The sequence below is a fragment of the Rhamphochromis sp. 'chilingali' genome, assembly GCF_963969265.1.
Source record: "Rhamphochromis sp. 'chilingali' genome assembly, chromosome: 12".
In the NCBI taxonomy this organism is placed as follows: Eukaryota; Metazoa; Chordata; class Actinopteri; order Cichliformes; family Cichlidae; genus Rhamphochromis; species Rhamphochromis sp. 'chilingali'.
In genome coordinates this window covers 34327302-34346533 of record NC_137939.1, presented here as the reverse complement: position 1 = coordinate 34346533, position 19232 = coordinate 34327302, and the positions used below count along the sequence as shown (strand labels likewise).

General features: G+C 41.4%; 1 protein-coding gene across 1 annotated transcript; it reads right to left on the bottom strand.

Annotated features, from left to right (window-relative positions):
- Positions 1-12950: 12950 nt before the first annotated feature.
- Positions 12951-18185, bottom strand: LOC308407493 (vitelline membrane outer layer protein 1-like; the record flags this gene model as incomplete). Its single annotated transcript, XM_080899143.1, has 4 exons — positions 12951-13134; positions 13509-13622; positions 15771-15880; positions 18009-18185. The coding sequence occupies 4 exons, from the start codon at positions 18183-18185 to the stop codon at positions 12951-12953; spliced, it is 585 nt and encodes a 194-aa protein (XP_080755269.1).
- Positions 18186-19232: the final 1047 nt, after the last annotated feature.

The window sequence follows — 19232 nt, the reverse complement described above, 5'->3', positions numbered from 1 at the left end:
AGTTGTCATAGTTTGCGTGGAAGATGTTGACTTGCCTACAATCGGTGCCAACTAGTCACCGAGCAGTATTGAAGCAGTGAAAAGGGCAAACAAATCAGAAACACACTACAGCATGGATGCATGACTTTAACTTCTCAAAACATAAAACTTTTTTGAAACTCCTGTGACGAAACTCCTGGAGTTTCTTTTGTTAAGATGCTTGTTTGGAAATCCCGTGTTTATGACTCGTTCAGCTTAAAAAGCAGCAGCTCAGTGTTCATACATGTATTTAAACCATCTGTGGAATTTTAAAAGCATATTTCAGGCATCTTACCAAAGAGTTTTCCATGTTTATAGACTAATTCCTGCAGCACTTAGATAAACAGGATTTCTGTCGATCCTCGGTGCTCTTCAGCAGCTTTAATGTCAGAACATTTCTACCTCGATGTGTTTGGAACAGACCAGATCTCAGTTTGGTTCATCATTTTGTTTAGATAATGCTGATTTCCTTCCTTTTTGCTCTTTATACTCTGCAGAGCAGTTATATATTCTTCTGCAAAAACCTGAAAAACATTTGAGCTGTAAACATTTTATTTTCATTTAAAGCAGGATAGCATAGCTATCCACGTTATTAAATTAATGCACATAAGGTGAACTAGCAAACACCGTCGTAGTTACATGCGGCTGCCTTATGCTCCTTCTAGGGCTTTAAGGTCATCATCACAGTTACTGCTGGCTCAGCCCAGATCTCGACTTAAGACTAGAGGTGATCGATCGTTTGGTCTTGTCGCACCTGTGCTGTGGAACAATCTCCCGATTGGCATCCGGGCATCTGATTCTATTCATTCTTTTAAATCACAGCTTAAAACATATCTTTTTAAACTTGCCTTCTCCACCTTTTAATTGCTGGTTTGTTTGTTTGTTTGTTTGGTTGCTGTGACCTATTGACCTCTTGTCTTAATTCCCTCCTATCTTTCTATTGGTGTCTTTTATTATGGTGGTACAGCTTTTATCTTGCTATTACCCATGTGCTGTAGTCATTTTTATTGGTGGCTTTTATCTGTGAACATACTCGTCATTTTTATTTGTCCGTTATCAATGTTTGAACCTTTTTATTGTTTTATGTAAAGCACTTTGGTATGCCCAAGGCTTTTAAATGTGCTCTATAAATAAAGATTGTTGTTGTTGTCGTCTTGTTTGATAGAGTGATACCATATATGCCCTAGAGCTGCAAAAAAGGCTAACATTGTTATCTTTTTACAAAAACCCCCAGCTAAACATGAGAGGTTTTAGGACAAAGTTTGTGTTTTCCATTGTTTAAGCAAAGTTCTAACCAAAGGAGGTATGTTGTATTAATAGAAAAGGTTAACTTGGTTATCATTTTGCAGAAAAAAAAGAGACTTCTAAAAATAAAAATATGAGAGGTTTTTGGACCAATTTTGTTTTCTTCATTCTTTAAGCACCGGTTTGAGCACCGTTTAAGCACCGGCACCATTTCAAAAGTACCGGTTTGGCACCGGTATCGGATAAAACCTAAACGATACCCATCCCTACTCAGGGGGCTGAATAATTACCCACACCGCACTTTTCAGTTATTTATTTGTGAAAAATGTTTGGAATCACGTGTAATTTTCTTTCCACTTCTCACGTGTGCACCACTTTGTGTTGGTCTTTCACGTGGAATTCCAATAAAATTGCTTCATGTTTGTTGCTGTAATGTGACAAAATGTGGGAAAGTTAAAGGGGGGCGAATACTGCAAGCCACTGTATCCCCACAGATTATTATCAGAATGGTAAAATATGTGTATATTTGTTTATTGAGATTGTGTATTGTACAATGTGTATGGAATGTTACAATTTGCTAAACTCACCTGAGAGTAAATAATGATTTAGTCCTTAACAGCTGAGAGTATTTAAGGCTGCCATTTGTCATTAGACAGAGGAGTGATTGCTGTTAGAAGGCCTGACCTGCTATTGATTGTCATGGCTTTAGATATATGTAGGCAAATAAACGCCTCTTTCCACCATACTTTGTCTCAGTCTCCATCTTTTCAGGGTTCCTGGGTCGTTGACCCAGCGATTTCAGTTTGTTCGTGTTCGGTTTATTTTCTACATGCTCGTGTTTCACTGTGTAAAACCTTTTCTGTGCATTATGTTCTAGTTCCACTGCATGTGTCATTAGTCAGATTATGTTCAGCTGTGTACTCATTCGTCTCCAGTCGTTATCATCACTCAGAGTATTTAAGTCTTCAGTTTCCTTCTGTTCATCGTCCTGTCATTGATGTTATCACCGCTGTCTATTCCACGTGTTTGCCTTTCAGTTCAGTTCAGCTCAGTCAGTCAGCCTGCTGTCTTCCCTGTTCTGTTCATCCGTTCATCCTGCCATTCCAATAAACACTCTTAATCCTCACCATGAGTCCAGTGTTTGGGTCCCCTCTTCTCCACATCCACACAGCAACTCTTGACACACTGTAAATCAAGCTACAAAAGCTTGCGTTGTTACACATAGAGGGAAGCAGGAATCCAGGAAAGAACATAACAAAACATAGCAAAAAGGGCAGGTTGAATGGTGAGGACTGACAGACCATGACCCTCATGACCTTCGATCGTATTCACTAAACTAAGTAGCCATTTAAGAACAAGACTGGTTCTTCAGCCATGGGGAGAATTAATAGACTTTGCAAAATGGTACAAAAGAGAGGGAAAAAAAACGAACTTGATTGTTTTGAATTAGCGGAAAGTTTGTGCACATCCATTTCAGCCAATGCCATGTTTTTGTTTGGGAGAGGGAGAGGCAGGTTATGAAAACACAATTTAAAGATTTAGAGAGTCCACCAGTGAGAGTCATCACTTTGAAATGTGCCAACAGCTAAGCAGCAGTTGAAATTACTGTAGTAATGGGCATTCTTTGTGACTGGCTAAAATCAATCAAAACTGTAAATCACATCCAGTTGGTTGTAAGTGTCCCAAGAAGTTTCTTTGCATATCTGTGAATTTTTCCTAGTTCTTAGTCTTGAAAATGAGGTCATAAGAGTGATGGTATGATGGCATCGGTGTTTAAGTTTGTCCTGCTATATTATTTGCGCTGCGTATCAATGAGCGCAATGAGTGCCTCGGATAGACGCTGTTATCTATCCGATCTTCAGTGAGGACTTTTATTGACATAATTGTTTCCCTAGCCCCTCACCCTAACCATTAAAAGTGAACGCCTAACCCTATTTCTACCCTTAACCAGCACTGAAATGACGTAAAATTCTGTTTTCCAAAACAATGTTGAGAAAATGAACGAACATGTGTAGATTGAGTCCAAACAGTTCTCATGTTTTCTCATTTTTCTGATCTCGTCATTTAGGAATGTGTTGGGTACCCGAAAGTGTAAAATGTTGACGATTTGTCACCTAGCGTAAAATATTACGCTTAGGGAGAACGTGTTGGAAAAATATAGCAGAATCAGATCATTCAACAGGTTTGTTAAAACTGTCTGTGCTGAAAGGTCAATTCGATTTCTAAATAATTTTAAGGGTTTTTTTTTTGAAAGGAAGCACCTTTTTCACAAGAAACAAACGTAAAATCAATAAGAAAGATCAGAGGCTTTATCTTTTGAACTGGTTTTCTCATGTGAATTCAATTTAATTTAATTTATATAGCACCAAATCACAACAAAAGTCAAGGCGCTTTATATTGTACAGTAGATACAGAGAAAAACCCAACAATCATATGACCCCCTATGAGCAAGCACTTTGGCAACAGTGGGAATGAAAAACTCCCTTTTAACAGGAAGAAACCTCCAGCAGAACCAGGCTCAGGGAGGGGCGGGGCCATCTGCTGCGACCGGTTGGGGTGAGAGAAGGAAGACAGGATAAAAGACATGCTGTGGAAGAGAGACAGAGATTAACAACAGGTATGACTCAATCTACCTGTCATGCGTCATGTCTGTGTGGTTATGTTCAGTTCAGGTCACGTCTAATTCCCATGTTTCCTGTTTTACTTTGAAAGTCTGTGTCTAATGTCAGTGTATGTAGTTTCACTTTCCCTGTCCTGTCATTAGGTTCATGTGTATCAGCTGTTCCCCCTCATGTGTTTCCACTTCCCTTGATCATTCCTTATGTGTATTTAGTCTCTGTGTTTCATTCAGTCTGTGTCGCGTCGTCTGTGTTCCCACCCTCCGTGTGTTCACGGCCAGTCTTTGCAGTCATCGTTCTCTGAGTCTCCATAATTTATCACAGTATTAGTTTCCCAGTTTAGTTATAGTTTAGTCACGGTATTTCTGCTTTGTTTGAACTCTGTGTCATCAGCCATAATAAAGGCTCGCTTTCAGTTTAAGTTCACTCCCGTCTACTCACTTGTGTTCGCACCTGGGTCCACCACACACACCACCGCACGGCCTGTCTCCACAGACCGTGACAGGTAGCTACATTAAATATTAAGATCGCTACATTAAACATTAGATCTTTATCAGGGAAGTCCCTCCTAATCAATGATTTCATAATTACACAAGATATACATGCTCTATTTCTTTCTGAAACTTGGTTAGTTAAGAATAATGAACAAACAGTAATGATAGAGAAACGTCCGGCAAATTATTTAATTCATGAGTACAGAAAAACCAGAAGAGGCGGAGGCCTTGCTGCAATCATTCACAACTCTATAAACCTGAAACTGACAAATGCATTTCTATCCAAAATCTCAGTCATGATGGATGAGATTGCGCCACTTAAGGTTAAAACTGTCATGAGTAAAAAGAAGTCTCCCTTGAGAAGCGATCCACTAGTAATGAAAAAAGGGAGTGCCGACGTGCCGAGAGAAAATGGCAGAAAACTAGACTGCAGGTTCATTATGAGATATATAAAGAGAGACTGAACCAAATATCAATTAACCTTAAAGGATGCAAGGGAATCATTCTTCTCTTAGATTATTCACAGAAACAACAATAATGCAAGGACATTATTTGCTACAGTGGACAGATTAACTACTCATCCTGTGGAAGTAGCGCCCAAACTAAGCTCCAGCAGGGCCTGTAATGAATTTGCCAGATTCTTTACTGAAAAGATCTGGAACATCAATAAGTAAATCAGTACATCAGTTTCAACCCCAATACCAACATTGAGCCCAGTTAACACCCGTGCAGAGAAAATGACTGATTTCCAAACAATAAATCAATCGAGCTTTGATGAAATTATTGAGAAACTAAGCTCTGCCACCTGCTCCTTGGATATCTTACCAACAGGTTTTCTTAAAAAGGTCCTCCCAGTCATCAGGGCGGATCTGATCAAAATAGTTAACTCATCCCTCTTTTCAGGTATTTTCCCCAAACCTTAAAAACAGCAGTAATCAAACCAATACTAAAAAAGAACCTAGACAGCACATTAATGCAAAACTACAGACCAATCTCTAATCTCTCATTTATCAGTAAAATTATTGAAAAAGCTGTGTTCCAACAGTTAAACAGCTTCCTAACAATGAACAACCGCTTTGATATTTATCAGTCGGGTTTCCATAAGCACCACAGCACCGAGGCAGCCCTCGTCAAATTTTTCAATGACATCCGTACAAATACTGACTGTGGTAAAACCACAGTACTGGTACTATTAGACCTCAGTGCGGCGTTTGACACTGTTGATCATGATATATTACTGGAACGTCTAGAGAGCTGGGTCGGACTCTCTGGTACGGCACTCGACTGGTTCAAATCCTACCTCAAGAACAGGAACTTCGTTGTGTCGATTAAACAATTCTCATCACAAGAAACAGAAATCACATGTGGGGTCCCCCAGGGCTCTATCCTAGGGCCCTTCCTATTTAGCATCTACATGCTCCCATTAAGACAGATTATAACAACAAATAATATCAACTACCACAACTATGCTGACGACACTCAACTTTATATCTCAATGACACCAGGTGATGTTGAACGCATCCAAATCCTCAATAAATGCACTGAGCAAATTAACAGCTGGATGTCCCATAATTTCCTCCAAGTAAACAAAAACAAAACTGAAGTACTTGTCTTTGGACCCCAAAAAGATCAATTAAATATCAGTTCTAAAGTCCTTACACTGGCTCCCTGTAGCTCAGAGAATAGACTTCAAAGTGCTTTTATTATTATCGTCTCTGTCAGTGCGCCCCAGGGCAGCTGTGGCTACAATGTAGCTGCCATCACCAGTGTGTGAATGTGTGTGAATGGGTGGATGACAGGTTGTGTAAAGCGCTTTGGGGTCCTTAGGGACTAGAAAAGCGCTATACAAATACAGGCCATTTACCATTTACCATTTATTAGTCTATAAATCCTTAAATTGGTTAGCACCAGAGTACATTAGAGATCTGCCGTCATGGTACAAACCATCCAGATCACTGAGGTCCTCCAGCTCTAATCTACTGATCGTCCCTAGAACCAGAACCAAACATGGAGAAGCAGCTTTCAGTTTCTATGCTCCCCACATCTGGAACAAACTGCTGGACGAATTAGAAAGGGAAACAGAGAAATAAAAAAAAAGAGAGAAGTATAAAGGGGAAACACAAAGAGACCTGAAGAAGACCAAAAACAGTTGAGACGTTGTCAAAAGGTGCGAGGGAGGCAACAGAAAAAGGGAAAAACCTATACTAATTAAAGGAAAGTAAAGGAAGAAAGGAAAAATAAACAACCTAAAGCAAAGAGGAATTGGGATTTAGACACTGTAGCAAACGGTAGGGTGGAGAGTGCACCATGGATTCCTCTTTGGAGGACTTATTTCAGTTTAAAACACTTACCCTAACCCCTAACCCTCATCCTACCCTAAGGGACAAACTCAAGAAGAGAGACAAAGATACAACAAGGGAAATTGAAAAAGGGAAAAAAAAAAAAACGAAAGTAAAACCCTGAAAGTAAGGGACGGACAGAAAGAATGATATAATACAGAGAGCGCCTCCAATAGCGGAGTGTAATTTATTTTTTATAGAGGCTGTGGGCTGAAAACGACTGGGATGGACCGTGCACTCCAGTCCCCTTTCGGGGGGACTGGCTCATACCTACACCCTAACCCTAACCCCCGTATCCCTAAATTAAGTATAAGTTAAACTAAAATAAGTATAACAGAACCTACCAAATGGAAAACACAGAAAACTAAACTCAGAACCCAAGAAGGAAGGACAGGACAGGCAAGGGGGTGCCCAAGCTAAATTAATGTGTTGTTAAGGGGAAATGATATATACATAAAGACAAAGAAAGCAAAGCAGTTACCTGAAGAAGACAAAAAGTAACAGCCACTCTTTCAGTGGAATCCAAGCAAAAGCGCACGGACCATTTCAAGCAGTATGGTGTACAAGTCAGAATTTTAACTTCTTCTGAAACTTGCTGACATGTATTCCAATCACTTTGATATTTTTCTCTAGAATGAAGTCCCAAGTCACTACATATGCGATGATAGACAGGTAGTTGGATAGAATTGGTGCAGTAGTGTGCATGAAGTACTTATGAGTGACTAGATATGTTTGGGGTATAGAAGCAGATTGAAATTTAGGGTCTGTGACAAAACTCTGGATTGAACCAAGGTCCTCCAGAGCTTCAGTCTGGCGCTCTCCCAACTTAGTTATTTCGGCTGGTAACTCATATAGCGCCTGAACACAGACTTCACAATGTATGTATTAGTGCGCAACGGATTTTCATTCATGGAAAACTTTTTGAACTTTTGCAGACTTGCCTGATGAAGATCTCTTGAGATCAAAACGCATTGCAACAACTGCAATCTTTTTGTTTTGTTGTGATTAAAAGAAACTTTGACACAACAGTTTGATTATTTTAAGTTTATCTTTAGTTTAGTTTAGCTGCACAGTTTAGTGTATTTTAGTAAATCTGGTCATTTCACTGAACGCCGACAACACCAGAACCTGATGTGGTGTCCGGAGCTGGAAGATGAGGCCAGCTGGACTTGTTTCGCCTCCAAGAATTCTTGCCGCAGGAACAGGGACCAGGGCCGCTCTCATCGAGCACCGAAGAGATCCACGCATCAGTGGCATTCGCCGGAGAGACGCCGAACCTTTTGCAGAAGAGGCTGGGATGAGACCTGCAGGCACAAGAGAGAACGACAGTCAGATCAGGTGGATTTCCCACAATTGAAGCCAAAACAGGTGCTCCTACCAATAGCCAACGGCCCGCTACGTTCCAGACAATAGCCGCACCACAGCAGGGACCGACAACGGGTACTTCAGGGCAACGAAGGACTTCTCCACAGGAACAAAGACCTTCACGTACTCCACAGACAGTCACATATGTTCCACAGCTTATTGCCGCTCAGCACCATGCACCTCAACCCTCTGATAAAACAGAGCCTGAAGAGGACCTTCTCCTGGAACTGCTGGTGGAACAACGGAGATCAACAGACACCACTTCACCACCAATGCAGCAGAGAACAGGACAACTCACCATCAGCACAAGAAGAGGGTGTAAGATTGTCAACGAGCCCCATCAAGCACAGGCTGGATGATAGCAGTCAAAAACATTTTCCAGAAATATCCTGACAAAAAAAGACCTGATAAGGAACTGCTTCAACTGCTGGAGATCAATCTAACTAAAAATGATTTTGAGTTCGATGGAGGAATTCTTCTTGCAGATTAAAGGCACAGCCATGGGAAAGAAAATTGCACCAGCGTATGCTGATATTTTTATGGCTGAATGGGAGACTGGAGCTCTAAATAAATGTGACAAGAAACCTTTGCATTATTTCAGATACCTGAATGAATAGGGTGACTGTGGCTCAGGTGGTAGAGCAGGTCATCTACTGATCGGAAGGTTGGTGGTTTGATTCCCGGCTTCCCCTAGTCTGCATGCCAAATATCCTTGGGCAAGATACTAACCCGAAATTGCTCTCCGATGCATTCATCGGAGTATGAATGTGTGTGAATGTCAGTTGTGCTTGTACGAATGGGTGAATGCACAAGTTGTGTAAAGCGCTTTGAGTGCTCAGAAGAGTGGAAAAGCGCTATATAAGAACCAGTCCATTTACCATTTACCTGGATCACATCTGGGGCATCTGGACACACTCAGAGGAAGACTTTGAACAGTTCCTGGACGCACTGAACACACATAATCTCTCAATCAAATTAAAATCTATCCACATCAGTTGATTTTTTAGACACCACCACTTACAAAGGCCCTAACTTTCAAACATCTCACACACACAAAGTCTTTTTCAAAAAAAAACAGACACACATGCACTTCTTTACATATCAAGTTATCATCCCAAGCACACATATGCTGTCTTAATCAAATCCCAACTACTCAGATTCCACAGAATTTGCACTCAGCAGTCAGACTTTAAAACTTCCACTAAGGTGTTGTTTTCAACTTTGTCCACCAGAAGGTACTCACGCTCCTTCCTAAGGAGCTGTATCAAAGTCTTCCTTCAGATGCTGCCTCTGGTCACAACTTTTTCCTCCTCACCAGTTCAGCTGGTAAAACAGATTAAAAACAATTTTGAGACATTCCAGCAACAGTCCAGCCTCTGAAAGGATCACAGAATCATTGCTGCTTTTCAGAGGAATAAGAATTTATAGGATTATTTAGTACATGCTAAACTCAAAAAATTATCTAACCCCAAAACAAGTGCTCAAGGGGAATTTTTTTCAACATAAGGAGTGGTTACAAAACAAAGTAAACAAAAATGTGTACCTGACCCGTTGTAGAGGCAGTCCCCACTCCAAAAACTGTGTATATCTGATCACATGTCAGCAAGGCGGACTGCAATATGTGGGAGAGACCGGTAACACCATCCTGGTCAGATTTACACAGCACAGGTATAACAAACCCCAAAAGGATAATCATGTTCCTCTCATTACCCACTTTGTTGGAATAATGTGAGGGCCACAGTGGTCCACGGCACAGAGGGGGAGATCTGAAAGGCTGTGGATTAACAAACTGAACACCGTTCACCCCAGAGGCCTGAATGAGAAGTTCAATTCATTTCACTTTCATTTATATAGTGCCAATTCACAACAAATGTCATGTCAAGGCACTTTACAACAAAAGTCATTTCAATATAATTATACAAACATTTCAATCAGTTAAAAGTTTTCTATGTAAGGAATCCCAGCAGAGTCACTGATGTGAGGTTGTGTCCTGATCATGCAGACTCCAACCATAGCAATCCCTCATACTGAGCAAGCATGTAGCGACAGTGGAGAGGAAAAACTCCCCTTTAACAAGAAGAAACCTCCGTCAGAACCAGAACCAGGACCAGAACCTGGCTCAGTTCAAGCGGTCATCTGCCACGACTGTCTGGGGGTCTGAGAAGACAGAAGAGACAGCATGGAGGATGCTCGGTCACTTAGAGCAGCGGTCCCCAACCTTTTTTGCGCCACGGACCGGTTTATGCCCGACAATATTTTCACGGACCGGCCTTTAAGGTGTCGAGGATAAATACAACAAAATAAAACTATAGTACTGGTACCGAAAGAAGAAGATTTATTCATAACACACTTGAAAAGACCCAACGATAAAAACGATAACAAAATAACGCTCAAAACCGAAAAAACCCCCTGAAAACCATACATTTCACACCTGAGCCTCAACTCTCGCGGCCCGGTACCGGTCCGAGGCCCGGGGATTGGGGACCGCTGACTTAGACCATCATCTGGACCGATGTTCCCCATCCAGCAGGGGGCATTATAGTTGATAGGATACCAGACCGGGTGGAGCTTCTATGGTGAGAAAAACACTGAGGGAAAACAAGGTTATCAATCGCAATAACAGCAGAAAAAATATATCTGGAGAGTAGTAGAATATAAAAGTAGAAGAGGGAAGAAAAGCGGTCAGACTGTCCTCCAACAGTCTAAGCCTATAGCAGCATAACTACAGAGATAACTCAGGATATCCTAAGCCAGGGGTCCAACTGGACCTCCTCAAATTTTAGTTTAATACCCCTGTCCTAAGCCATTCTAACTATAAGCTTTATCACAAAGGAAGGTTTTAAGCCTAGTTTAAGTAGCCCCACAGACTGACAGTTAACCTGGTATTTTTTTTCTTTAGTTTTTCCTTTTTCTTTTTTTCTGACACCTTGCCCTAGCCTTAACCTGTCCTTACCTCGCCTTCCTACCCCACTTGCCCTAACCCTATCATCCTGCTCCAACCCTGACTGACTGGGACCCTGACTTACCTGCTTTTGGTTTACTATAGTGCTCACTCTTCCTCTGGCCCCAATCCTGGATCCCTTCCTGGACACCTGCTTCTCCAAAACAGACCTTTGGGAGACTTCGGTCTCAGGCAGCAGGCTGGAGGGGCCAAGATGTGATGGCCTGTGCATCCATCTTTTCTCATTTCTAACACTAACACTTTTTAATTATTATTAATATTGTGATTTTAAGCCAAAAAGTAAAATGGAACCATGTTTATGCTAGGAGAGAATAATTATTGTCCCCAAAAAACCCTACTTCCTTTTAAGTGCGGTCCAAATTAGTTTTTATTTTTAAACAACAAACGTTTCAGTTTGAATTATAAGCATCAGAGGAAGCCACTCCACATTTTAATTTTATTCATTTTATTTTGATGAAATAGCATGTCAAACTGATATATCTGTATTTTTACTTACTTTACTATGTATTTGACTGATAGTAATATTCTTTAAAAGTAAACTTTATTAGCAGCCAGCACGTTTGTCTCGTGGTATTGCATATGGGTGTTTTTAAAGTAGATATGATGAGTGATAATATGAACTAATATAAATGAACTCCAAATGTAAGTAAGAAAACCTTTTTGAGTGTAAAGAGCAAACCATCGACTGTCTCTACGAGCTGAGCCGAACTCTCGTGACATCTCCCAAAGAAAATTACTTTTATTTCCAGCTCCATCAAACAAGGCTATTTCAGTCGCCATGTTGGAGCCAGAATACATCAGTCAGCACTCATTGCTCCAAGACAGAGAGACTCATTGTTTTTAGGGCAACCACTCTGCCAACAAGGAGCGAACTTGACAGAGGCCCTGCTGTGATTGGCCAAACTTTGGAACGTTCCCCAAGGTGGTTTTATTGGGGCATCTGATTTGCCAGTTAATAACTTGAATAACTTTAGTTAAATACCAAATGTCACAGAAAAAAAATATTATCAGCAAGAACATGTTAAACATCTACTCTACCATCACAGGGGGTGTACAGATTAAAAGAAGTTAAATTGAAGTCTTTTTAAGACCATTTAAACATGTCAAAATGATAAAGACACATACTCAATTTTTTTTTTAAGTGACAGGAAGGCACATTGCTTTGACGAGACAAAAAAGAAAGACCCAGTTACCCAGAATTTGACACAATGTTATACTTCTTAAGGCCTTATTTAAATTAAATTAAATTAAATTGAAGACCTTTTAAGAATCTGTAGACACCTGGTCAGGTGTGTCCAGCCAGTTAAAAGCAGGAACTGGATAAAAGTGGGACATTTGAAGGAAGTGAAAGCCCTCTTTTTCTTCTCCAACCTTTATTTTACCAGGGAAGTCCTGTTGAGATTTGGCATCTCTTTATCAAAGGAGCCCTGGGAGTGAATCAGTCACACACTCACACTGAAGGACAATTTACAGACTCCAATTAACCTACAGCATGTTCTTTTGGAGGAAACCGGAGTACCCGGAGGAGACCCACGCATGTATGGGGAGAACATGCAAATTCTACACAGGAAGGCCCCAGCTGGAAATCAAACCTGGAACCTTGTGATTATGAAGCAGCAGTGCTAACCACTGTGCTTTCTACCAACCTCCTCTTTCTGCTTCTTATTGGCTTAAACACACCTGGCCCAGGTGATCAGCAGGATGGTGTTGGCCTTGAGGGATTGAGTTTGACACCTGTGGTTTAGTGGATTATTGGTCCAAAACAAGTGGAAGAGCTGCAGTCAAATCAAAGCACTGAGTCCATAATGGGTTCCAGCATAGCTGTGGGTTTTATTGATTACAAACTGCACCCTCAGTGGGATCTCTCCTTTTGACTGTTGCTGCTGTGTGAGGAGCATCAGAGAGGTTTTTATTTGCAGCAGAAGAACTGCACGTCGTTGAGCGCCGTGTCATCGCCACTGCCCAGCGGCTCCTCCACGCGGGTCCTCAGCCCACAGATGGCGCCTCTGGGACACTTCCTGCTCCAGTGTCCCCACTCGCCCCACTGCAGCCCATCACCCTCCAGCTGAGCGCCGGTGCCGCTGCAGATGAATCTGTGAGAAAAGTTTTTGAATGGTGACAGATGTTCCAGTGTTTTTCTCTGTGTGTCTGTCTCTTTACTGTCCTCTCAGATGCCAACCAACTCAGCCAGATAGTTTTCCTTTCTGATTCTGGGGAGGTTTGGTGATTACAGAGTTCCCCGGCCTATTCACGTTTCAAAACTATCTGAGAGGAGCTTGAAAACTATAGTGACACTGTACAGTCACTATAAAACATTATTATTCTTTAACTTTCATTTGAGACGTTGGACATAAAAAGAAAGGTTTGGTTTGTTTTCCGACTCATGAAATGCTGCAGAGAGCGTAGGTAGTTAGAGTTTGATGCTTGACTCGTCCCAAGGTCTCCTCTGGGCGATGCGTTCACTTACTTGATGTTGTTGACGGATGTGTCGTCACCCTGGCCCTGTGCAGACTCAACGCGGAGCATAAAGGAGGCCAGGTATCCACTTTCACAGCTCTTCACCGCAGTCCAGTCCCCCCAACTGAATAATAATAATAGATTAGATTTATACTGCACTTTTCTAGACACCCAAAGTGCTTACAGGGTGTATCCATTATTCATTCACTCCACATTCATACTTGGTGATGCTAAACTACTATGTAGCCACAGCTGTCCTGGGGCAGGCTGACAGAAGCACGGCTGCCAGTGTGTGCCTACGGTCCCCCCTGACCATTCAATTCAATTCAGTTTATTTATATAGCGCTAATTCACAGTGAACATTGTTTCAGAGCTACAGAGACGAGACACACAAACACAAAAACAGGAGGTGGGCCAGTCGACATTTCTATGGAGAGAGAAACAGAATTAACGGCAGTAATAATTATTAGGACAAACAGATATGAAAAGAGTAGAGAGAGCAGAAAAGAAATGTGGTCAGTTTGTCCTCCAGCCCAGCGGTCCCCAACCCCCAGGCCTTGGACCGGTACCGGTCCGTGAGTCGTTTGGTACCGGGCCGCGAGAGTTGAGGCTCAGGTGTGAAATGTATGGTTTTCAGGGTTTTTATCGGTTTTCAGCGTTATTTTGTTATCGTTTTTATCGTTAACTCTGTTTTCCTGGGTCTTTTCATGTGTGTTATGAATAAATTTTCTTTTTTTCGGTACCGGTACTAGTTTTATTTTGTTGTATTTATCCGCGACACCTTAAAGGCCGGTCCATGAAAATATTGTCGGGCATAAACCGGTCCGTGGCGCAAAAAAGGTTGGGGACCGCTGCTCCAGCCTATAGCAGCAAAACTAAGATAAGGGGGTGGGCGTGATTAAATAATAATAGAATAAAAGATAGCGATGACTGTCTGTGCGATGATGTGTGAGGGTGGAGAAAGACGCTAGCATGCCCAAGGAGATAAGTCAGGATAGACTAAACACTCCCCAGGTGAGTTAGGCTTATTGGCATGCCAGCATTTGAAAAAGAGATGAGAGAGAAAAGGAGGGAAAAGAAAAAGAAGAGAAGAAAAAGGAGGCTGAGTCAGAGAGAGGATGGCAGAAATTTAAATTCCCAAGTATAAGATTTATTAAAGAGGAAAGTTTTAAGTCTAGTCTTAAAAATAGACAAGGTGTCAGCATCACAGATGAAAGTTGGGAGCTGGTTCCACAAAAGAGGAGCTTGAAAACTAAAAGCTCTGCCTTTCATTCTACTTTTAGAAACTCCAGGACCATCACCAGAAACACTCACACTCCAGTGGTGCCAACACTGGAGACAAGGAAGGTTAAATGTCTTACCCAAGGACACAACAACATGACTAGCAAGAGTAGGATTCAAACCGCTGACCTCTTGATCATTGGACAACCTGCTCAACCACCTGAGCCACCACTGTTAATCTTCCAGTTCAACAACAAAGCTCCACCACAGGCTGAGGATGTCTGTGAGTTGTTCAGGTAGTTTGGTGTTTTTGTCAAGGTTCTTTCAGCAACAAAACATTAATATAAATTATCATTAAAAAACATACAAATAAAATAAGCAGTTCAAAAATCGAAACAAATGACTTTCAACTGTTCATAAGGTGGTGAAATGCTTTTCTGCACCCTCTCCGAATACAATAGAAAATAAATAAATAATATAGTCAGTGGCTGTAGAACATTTTTGATTCAGTTTGTCAGTAAAGAAGAACACTTGGCTATTTTTGCTAACAACATATTTCAGAGTATGGTATCCTTCTTGCCCCATCCACATGAAAACGAAGATCCAAAGGTTTTAAAAATCTCCACATTGGCCGCAGTTTTTAGATTTCTCTGTTTGTTTGATGATGAATTTCTCTGTTTTTGTGTGGATGAAAGAGCAAAACAGAAAAAAATGTTTGCGTTTATCAAATATCCCCATATATACCCGGAGTTGTGGGGACAGGACCTTATTTATTTTCTTGCCCTGTTCATGTGTGTGACCCATTGACTGTATATAGGAGCTGGACCCAGTCAGCGTGACGTCGCCGTGATCCACATTGAAAGTGCCTGCTGGCTGCAAGAAGAAAAAAACCCTCCTGATTGGCAGAGTGAAATAAAAGGGCGACTGAAAAGGCTTCATTCGAGAAGTAAGTCATTTTCTATGGATGACGTCACACTCACTCACTCCAGTTCTTTTATACAGTCAATGGTGTGACCGACGGCTCATGGTTCAGATGACGCTGCTGCCTCACCTCCCCACAGCAGATTGCACTGTGGTCTGCTGTTTGCTGCTGGGGTCAAAACAGTACAAGCGTATCCCGTTAACAGCCGTGTCGTCTCCAGAGCCTTGTGGAGCCTCCACCTAAGACAGAGCCACAGGGAGAACCACAGGAAGTCCATCAGGTTGGTGTTCGTTAGACAGCACTTTCTCATACATCACAAACAGATCACAAAACATGGACGCATCATGCACTGAGCTTTGATGACACAAGTTAGCAGCGACAGCAACAGTTAAATCTGTTTCATAAAACCCTGAATCAGCAGAACCTGTTGAGATGGAAGATTTGTATCATGCTCAGAACTTCTCAAACCACAACTCTAGAGTCAAGTGAAATATCAAAGACCTTGTTACTAAGTCTTTTGTTCAGCTACCTGGATTTACGCAGTAGTTATTGGCAAGTTGAGCTGGCAGAGGGTGCTTGTCCAATAACTGCATGCACACTGTAGACAAGAGGCTGTGGCAGTTTAAGCTGATGACGTTTAGACTTTGTAACAATGGCTACCTTTGAGAGACTGATAGAGCAGGTCCTCAACAACTAAGGCTGTCACCTTTAACGCACTAAAGACAGTATCACAGACAGCTCTCACCCTGGCTTTAAGTTGTTTAAACTGCTGCCCTCTGATAGGTGCTATAGGTGTTTGAGAACAAAAACAAATAGACTTAAAAATAGCTTTTTTCCTAAAGCTATTGCCACCCTGAACTCCCACATGGAGTAAATTATTTATCCATTTACTTATTTATCCATTTTCTATTTTTTCTATTTTTATTCATCTATCTATTTTTCTAATTTATGTCATCTTTGCTAATTGTAAATTAAGTGTGTCTGTGTATGTATTTATATCACATAAATATATTTATCTACCATGTATTATACATATCCCCCCATGGACCCACCACCCGCAGGGGGGACCATAAGGAGCCGGTGCAATGTGGTTTGGGCAGTGGTCGAAGGCAGGAGCCCCAATGGCTCAAACCACGGCACAGAAACTGGCTTTTAGCGTCACTTCTTTGGGGGTGTGGTGGAGCCTGAGCTTGTGCAGGAGGCTGGAAGGTACCGGCTAGATATAGTCGGGCTTGCCACTCTGGAGTTGCCACGGTGAGAGGCACTTCGCCTTCTGGCGGGGGGACAGGTCTGCGACTGTTGTTTCAGCTTACGGGCTGAGCAGTAGTTCAGAGTACTTCTTGGAGTCTCTCGGAGGGGTGCTGGAAAGTACTCCTTCGGGGGACTCCATTGTCCTACTGGGAGACTTCAACACTCACTTGGGTAACGACAGTAACACCTGGAAGGGAGTAACTGGGAGGAAGAGATGTCCTCATGGAAACTTGTCAAGCTGGACTGCGACTGAACTCGGCCAGATCTAACCTATTGGCCTAATAATCCAATGAAAAAATTGGACACCTTTTCCACTCTACCACCGGATTTTTAACAAATGCTTCCTCAAATCTCCCCACCATTCCTTTATTCCTCACTAAAACGGACTTCATTATTCACTCAATGAAAAATGTACTTGTTACTGTTAATTTCTCCTTTGTCTCTCGCCTCCTTATGTAAGCTAGCTTTTGTTGTTTCATCCACTATTGAACAAAACCAGTTCTGCAAACCTGATCATGGTAACAGTCCCTCCTCACTTGGTTCTCGGCCCTTTCAGTCAATGCAACCACAGACTGGGATGACTTACAAATTTTTTTTTTTAGGTTGGGTACTTTAGTTTGAAAGGAAGATTTTAAAACTTTTTTAAATGATATATTTAAAAAAAATGCTGTGACATGGTTTAAGAATTTAATTATTTTAAATTGTATTATTATATCGTGGACATGTTAATGTTGATGTCTGTCCTGATTGTTTCAATTTTATTTACATTTTACTTGTACTTAATTTTCTTTAGTTCGCTTTATCAGAAGAAGTTTATCTCAACATGCTATGAGATAAGAATTATTCGCCATTATTCGCCAATGAAAACACAATACCCCTTTTTAATAACCCATATGTACAGACATAAAAAAAACATTTCTTATGTACCAATCCTCTTTTTTACACATTTTAAGTACCATGGAACAGAGTAACGTGGTACATGTAACATGTACCACGTTATTACCATTAATAAGAAGGTCACCAACATCAGCTTGAAGAGCGGTTTGAGCAGGTGTTGTTATAGATAAACCATTACCAGACACATTAGAGCAGGAGTGAATCCTCTTCACCACTCACCTTGATGCTGAAGCCAACAGCGTAAGAGCCTACAGGACACATCTCCGTGACACCCCAGTCCCCCCACTGTGTGCTGTATGGTACATAAAGCTGGTAGAGGGTAGTGGTATGTCCTGGCACCACGTGCACCCACGACAGCAGCAGCAGGTATGTGGTGCTCAGACTCAGACGCAGCATCTGTGCGGTTTATGGACAAGAGCAAAGCGGGAAGGATAACGAACAGAAAAATTATGTCTCTAACAGGTCTCTTGACTTGGACACATGAAGCAGAGCTCCCTAATATGTGGACATAAACACTTACGCAATATTTGTATATCTGTGTCATCAGTATTGCTAATCTGTAACTAAAGCTGCCCCACTCGAGGGGCACACATCAAGTCTCCTGTGAGTATTTTTTAACAGCATTTAGCTCACACATTTATCTGACGCTTTACTGACAGTCAGGTGTAAGATTTTAAAGGTTATTTGTAGCATTTTGGAGTTATCAAAGGGAAAAAGGGGATGGCTGTAGAGAGACAAATGCTTATTAACCAGTTCTTCCCCTTTCTACTCTTACTTAGTAGATCTTTTTTTTGTTTTCACTTTTTCTGTCCAGAGTTGGGAATTTTCATTTTGCAGAAATGCCAAGCAGGGTCTGCATTACCACTGTAGCTCTTTTGTAGTGCCATGTGGCAAGAGCCCTGAACCATTTGACTTCAGCTGTTTGGTGGCCAGAGCCACATTTTGTGATGACACTCAGCAGCTCCCAGCGATGGATGTGCAACTGTATGCATGTGAACTGGAGGTTTCTGCAAATATGTTTGCTCCTATAGGACTTACCTAAACTAAAATGAAAGGGTGCAGAAAAGAAATCAGTCCCAACATTACTATGCTATTACTGTCATCAGTTAGTCAGTGTAATAGACATGAGAACCTTTGGTTCACAAGCTTAAGTTGCTTAAGTAACTCTCTTTCTGCAAAATAAAGTATATAAAGACCAATGTTGGGCAATTAATTATATAGTTACTTCTTCAAAAAAGTTACAGAGTTATGCAAACAACAAAGTTTTTTGCAGCTGTTTACCTAAAAATGCAGCCAAGGGATTTTTCTAAACAAACATTTCAAAATATTTACAGAACAATCAGCTGTTCTGCATCAAATCTGATGCCACACAAATTATTTGTGCCACTCCAAAAAATAATTTCTGTCCACTATGAGATGAAGGAGAACAACAGCCTGATACCT